Below are 6,024 nucleotides of genomic sequence, written 5' to 3'. Positions count from 1 at the left end.
CGCTCCCGGCTCCTGCCGCGTCCGGGCTGCCGCCATTCGCCGCTCGGCCCCGCCCCGGGGCGGGCACGGGGAGCTGCGGAACTACAGCTCCCGGCGGCCCCCGCGGCTTCCGGCCGGCCCGGGGATGGCGCGGTGCTGAAAGGCGCGGGGCGCGCGGCGGCGCGCGCGGGCCTTCCAGCGCCATGTACAGGTACCGGGACACGGGCATGCAGGGACACGGGCATGCAGGGACACGGGAACGGGGGGCTCACCGATGGGCTGCTTGCGAGCTCTCGTAAAGGGAGGGCTTGAGTGTCCCCCTCCCCCGCTGCTCGGGGGTGGTGGGCTGTGCGGGGCGACTCTGGGCGCTGGGAGCGGGAATGGGACCCGAGGGAGCGGGGAGTGGGTTCCGGGAGAGCGGGAGTGGGTTCCTGAGCGCGGATGCGCTGCGGGGCCACGCACGGGGTGTGTGTGTGTGTGTGTGTGCGGGGATTTCTGGACCGCTCCTCTCCCGCCTGCAGCGGGCGGCGGTCGGGATCGAACCCCCGCGATTCCCCCCGTCCATCCAGCCCCGCTGCCCCTGCGGGGGTCCCCCCCGACCCGCTTCTGGGGGCTGTGAGGCCGCCGCGGGGGTCGAGCCGGACCCGCTGGTCCTCTCGCCCGCCCCATCCGGGAGCGGGGCGCGCTCGGTCCCTGGCGGGATCTCACCCCGGCCGTGCCAGACCGAGCACACGCCTGCTCGTGGCCGCTGCTGGTGCTTCCAGCGCCCGGAGATCCCACGGTTAATCGCCCCGCGTGTGGATGCGGGTTGCGGGTGACTTTGCAATGTTGCCGTGCGCTCGTACCCCTCGTGTGTTCGGTGCCGATGTGGCGGTACCCTCAGAGCCCGTGGGTTTTGCTCCGTCTGCAGGAAACACCTCCAGGAGATCCCATCCTCCAGCACTAACGTTTCCACCAGCTTGGACTGGGACTCCAGCAAGACCTCGGAGTTCCTCTCGAGCGTTCCTCTCGGAGTGTCTGTCCTTAAGAAAGAAAAGCTGGGCAATGAAAACACGCCGCAAGACCTGGTGTCATCAGGCTGTCCTGCTCCAAAACGGCAGAAGGAGTTTGTTATTGTGCGCCGGCCGTGGCTGCTCCGAGAGGCAGAGCCAGGTACGATCACCCTGGTCCCAGTTCTGTGCACCCTTCAGTAGAGATGGAGAGGGGGTGTCACAGGTTGCCACTGCCTTATTGTTTACTTTTTTTTGCTCTTACCCAGCAGAATGTCACTTTCAGAGCTAGTTGCTTTCAGGCCTGGGTTGATAAACCCTGTTTTATGTAAGTCTTTAAACAAGAGTGGTGTGTCTGGCTCCAGAACTGTGGCAAATGAAAAGCATGGATCTCTCCTGCCTAGTCCTGCCAGCTCCTGTCTGTATGCTGGGGATTTGTGCTGCATGTCCCTCTGTCTCTCTGATCTTGCTGTGTGGGACATGGGTGGCACCTTGGCCTGTTGCAAATGAGTGTTTTAAGGTTGCTGCACAGGAGCACACTGTCCCATTGTGCTGAAAGCCAAGGCGATGAGGAAGATGGTCAGCCTAGCTGAACAGGGAGATTTTGAAGGAAATTAGGGGAAAAAAAGAGAGTTTACTGCCTGTGGAAAAAAAGGCTGGCTATTCTTGAAGAGTTTAGGACCATAGTTAGGTCATAAAGAAAGAAAATTAGAGAGACAAAGGCACAATTTGAACTCAGTGTAGCCACTTCTGTTAGGGATAACAAGAAGTGCTTCTATAGATACGTCAATAGCAAAAGGAGGGGCAAGGAAAACCTCCATTCTTTGTTGGACGGGGAGGGGGGGAACATAGTCGCCAAAAATTAGGTAAAGGCTGAGGTATTTAACACCTTCTTTGCCTCAGTCTTCAACAGTAAGACAGGTGCTGAGGACAGCTGGCTTCTGGAGCTTGTAGACAGAGACAGGAAGCCCAACAGCCCCCCTGTAATCCAGGAGGAAACAGTGAGCGACCTGCTGAGCCACCTGGATCCTCACAAGTCCATGGGACTAGATGGGATCCACCCAAGGGTGATGAGGGAGCTGGTGGAGGAGCTCACCAAGCCACTCTCCATCCTTTACCAACAGTCCTGGCTCTCTGGGGAGGTCCCAGATGATTGGAAGTTGGCAAATGTCACACCCATCCACAAAAAGGGCTGCAAGGAGGACTCAGGAAACTCCAGGCCTGTCAGCCTGACCTCAGTGCCTGGCAAGGTCATGGAGCAGATTATCCTAAGTGCAATCACACAGCAGCTACAGGATGGACAAGGGATCAGAGCCAGCCAGTACAGGTTCAGGAAGGGCAGGTCCTGTCTGACCAACCTGGTCTCCTTTTATGATCAAGTGACCCACCTGGTGGATGAGGGGAAGGCTGTGGATGTGTCTACTGGACTTCAGCAAAGCCTTTGACACCGTCTCCCACAGCATATTCCTGAAAAAGCTGCAGCCCATGGCTTGGACAGGGGCACTCTGTGCTGGGTTAAAAACTGGATGGATGGCGGGAGCCCAGAGAGTGCTGGTGAACGGGGCTGCATCCAGTCGGCAGCCAGTCACGAGTGGTGTCCCCCAGGGATCAGTGCTGGGCCCAGTCCTGTTTAACATCTTTATCGATGATTTAGATGAGGAGATTGAGTCCATCACTAGTAAATTTGCAAATGACACAAAGTTGGGGGGAAGTGTTGATCTCCTGGAAGGCAGGAGGGCTCTTCAGACCTGGACGAGCTGGAGAGATGGTCTGATTCCTATGGAATGAGGTTTAACAAGGCCAAGTGTCGGGTCCTGCACTTTGGCCACAACAACCCCCTGCAGCGCTACAGGCTGGGCACAGAGTGGCTGGAGAGCAGCCAGGCAGAAAGGGACCTGGGAGTTTGGGTTGACAGGAGGCTGAACATGAGCCAGCAGAGTGCCCAGGTGGCCAAGAAGGCCAAGGGCATCCTGACCTGGATCAGGAACAGTGTGGCAGCAGGAGCAGGGAAGTGATCCTTGCCCTGTACTCAGCACTGGTGAGGCCACCCCTGGAGTGCTGTGTCCAGTTCTGGGCCCCTCAGTTCAGGAAGGATATTGAGGTGCTGGAGCAGGTCTAAAGAAGGGTAATGAGGCTGGTGAAGGGACTGGAGCACAAGTACTATGAGGAGAGGCTGAGGGAACTGGGGTAGTTTAGCCTGGAGAAGAGAAGGCTCACGGGAGACCTCACCACTCTCTACAACTACGTGGAAGGAGGTTGTAGCCAAGTGGGCTTCAGTCTCTTCTCCCAGGCAACCAGCAGTAGGACAAGAGGGCACAGTCTTAAGCTGTGCCATGAGGGGGTTAGGTTGGATATTAGGAAGAAATTTTTTACAGAGAAGGTAATCAGACATTTGAATGGGCTGCCCAGGGAGGTGGAGAATTCACCATCGTGGAGGTTTTTAAGATGAGACTGGATGTGGCACTGAGTGCCATGGTCTAGTAACCACAGCAGTGTTAGATGAAGGGTTAGACTTAATGATTTCAGAGGTCTTTTCCAACCTGGTTGATTCTGTAATTCTATGATTTGGACCTCTGTTTATAGGATCACAAGAGAGTAGGCTTTAGTCATAGTCATTCGCCATCCTGGCTGCAATTCGGGACTGAAATGTTTGAAGAAAGTTGTGTAACAAAAATGTTATTCCACTTGGGTTCTTATTCTGGCAAGAAAAATTAGTTTTGAAGGCTGTTTCTTAAAAGCAGGAGCTTTTAACTTGCTAGACAGTACAAGCTCCTGGGAGCAGACTGTTTCTGATAGACTCGAGAGAGGCTAAGCCTGAGTGCTGTTCATCAAGGCTAAGGCCTAATGAGCATTTCTCAGATCACAGTGCAGCCGGGGCAGGGGGTAGGGATGTGCCATCACAGGCCCTGAGCTGCTTCTGTTGCTCTGCCCAGTGACCTCTTTACAGATGTTACACTGCAAACCAAACAAGGCCAGGCTTCTCACAAAAATATGGCTGTGGCTGCCAGATGAAAATGGATTATTGGTGCTGTTGTTCTCAGTACAGTTTTGAAAACCACTGGACTTGATTTTTATTGTTTTTTACTTGTCTTAGAAGTGAGATGCTTGGTCCTCAAGGCCAAAAGGATCCAGACCCACATCTTTCACAGCGCAAGTTGAGGTATATCAGAAGAGCAGTGTCTCAGCTCTTGAGGAAGCTCTACTGTGAGTCAAATTGTGCCAGAGAACTACAGGGAAAATACATAAAAAGAGTGGAAGGCTGTTGGGCCATAAAGGGACTGTCAGGGAAAAGAGCGGGATGATAACCTAAAGACCTTGAACACTTGAAGGGGTTATAAGGTGCTGGGTTCCCTTCCCTGGTGCCAAAATGTGTTGTCAGTCTGAGTGAGTAAATAAGCAGTTCTCTCCAGACACTAGGCTGTCATGTGGAAGGTGGGAATGGCCACAGACAGCCCTGTTTTTAAAAAAGACTGAGTGCTGGGTCATAGGCAGCTGTAGCTGAGCTCCACCACCCAGAAATCTCCAGTGTGAATTGCAACACCTTCTGGAGCCCTGTATCCACTTATGAGAAGCTGAGATGGTACCACATCCTTTCAGATAATTCTTGGGGTGGAGATAGCATGCATGTTTTAGGGAGCAGTTTGTAGTACCTGATTTTTTCTGTGTATCACACAAAAGCATAGCTCACCTTGGGTTCCCTTCTGGGACCTTTGCATGCATAGGAAGAGTGGGCATTTCAGAAGTGGAAAAAAAAAAGGAGGATCGTACAAGCTTTAGAATAGAAAAGCAGTAACTAAGATGCTCTTGTTTCCTAAATGAGTATGTGAATAATGATTATTGTCATTTTTAACAGGAAAATTGTTTTTCCATGGCTTTAGTACATATACAGAGTTGATATTATGGGAACCTTTGCATTTGCCAGGCATGCCTATGCAGAAATTGTAATATCTTCCTACAGTGAAGAGTTGAAAAGGGGATGAGTAGTGGGCTGATGTCTGTACAGCCTAGAGAGGTTGTAGAGGTGCTTTTAATAGCCAAACTAAACAAGGCATCTGATCAGCAGCAAAAATGAACCAGTTTTAACCAGAATATGGTTTGCTTTTTCCCTAAAGGTGTTTCTCTGGATGCGCTTCCAGATGAATTACTTTTGGCCATCTTTGCATATTTGCCCCTAAAGGACTTGCTAAAAGTTTCAGTGATTTGCAAGAGATGGCATCGTCTTTCGTAAGTATTATTTCTCATCATTTAGTACAAAGTAAACCTTCATTTCCATGGACTCCTCTCAGTCTTTTTTTTTGACACTGAGAACTTTCTGTGTTTGTACTCATAGTTGTGGCATTTTGAACTCACTAATAAGTAAAATTCTATGCTTCAGGTTTGATGAATCTCTCTGGCAGACTCTTGATCTTACTGGTGGGAACCTGCTGCCAGGAGTGCTTGGACAATTGCTTCCTGCAGGTGTTACTGTATTCCGCTGCCCAAGAGCCTGTATTGGGAATCCATTGTTTAAAACAACTGAGTAAGGCTTTCTCTGCATGTTCTGGATCCTGAAACCATGTCTCAAATATTCACAGTTTTTCTGTGTAGCTTTGGTTTTTAGGTAGTAGCAACTAGTAGCAGCATTTGTGCTGTCTGTGGCGTGTGGAAGAGCTGATCAGTGGTTAGGCATGTGTTGGAATAGGAGGATCTGCATTCACCTGTCAGCTACTTAAAACCAAGCCAACGTGATTTTTTGAAAGTATCAAGTGTTATAATGCACTTGCAGTTTATATCACGTAGAACCAAACAAAGTTTGGTTTAACTGCAGCAGGATTGACTTTCAGGTGTTATGAGGAATCCTGAATGCCTGGAATATGAGTTCTGTGGTTTTGTCTGGTACCTTAGCAGTAGGCCCAGTGAGCTTAGTCGTATACTAGTGTGCAGCTGAACACAACAGTAGAACTAGTTTCTGCAAGTCTGCATGGTTTTAATGTGTGGGATATATTTGTGAAGCATGTTCTAATGGAGTTTTACTAACTTTTTCCTTTTTTTTCTTTTTTCTTTTTTTCTTTTTTTT

At 50.9% G+C, this 6,024-nt stretch overlaps 1 protein-coding gene across 1 annotated transcript in view; it reads left to right on the top strand.

The window, feature by feature from the left end:
* The first annotated feature begins 112 nt into the window (after positions 1 to 112).
* The window catches only part of SKP2 (S-phase kinase associated protein 2), a 13,450-nt gene continuing 7,538 nt past the window's right edge, over positions 113 to 6,024 (top strand). The window contains exons 1-4 of the mRNA XM_027878726.1: positions 113 to 190; positions 890 to 1,131; positions 5,081 to 5,192; positions 5,344 to 5,487. Of these exons, the coding sequence (XP_027734527.1) occupies positions 183 to 190; positions 890 to 1,131; positions 5,081 to 5,192; positions 5,344 to 5,487 (506 nt within the window). The 5' untranslated portion in view covers positions 113 to 182. The remainder of the gene's footprint in view (positions 191 to 889; positions 1,132 to 5,080; positions 5,193 to 5,343; positions 5,488 to 6,024) is intronic.

The sequence above is a fragment of the Empidonax traillii genome, unplaced genomic scaffold (genome assembly GCF_003031625.1).
Source record: "Empidonax traillii isolate 1590-97213 ecotype Southwest subspecies unplaced genomic scaffold, ASM303162v1 scaffold44:size1908036, whole genome shotgun sequence".
In the NCBI taxonomy this organism is placed as follows: Eukaryota; Metazoa; Chordata; class Aves; order Passeriformes; family Tyrannidae; genus Empidonax; species Empidonax traillii.
This window is presented reverse-complemented; position numbering and strand designations above follow the sequence as displayed.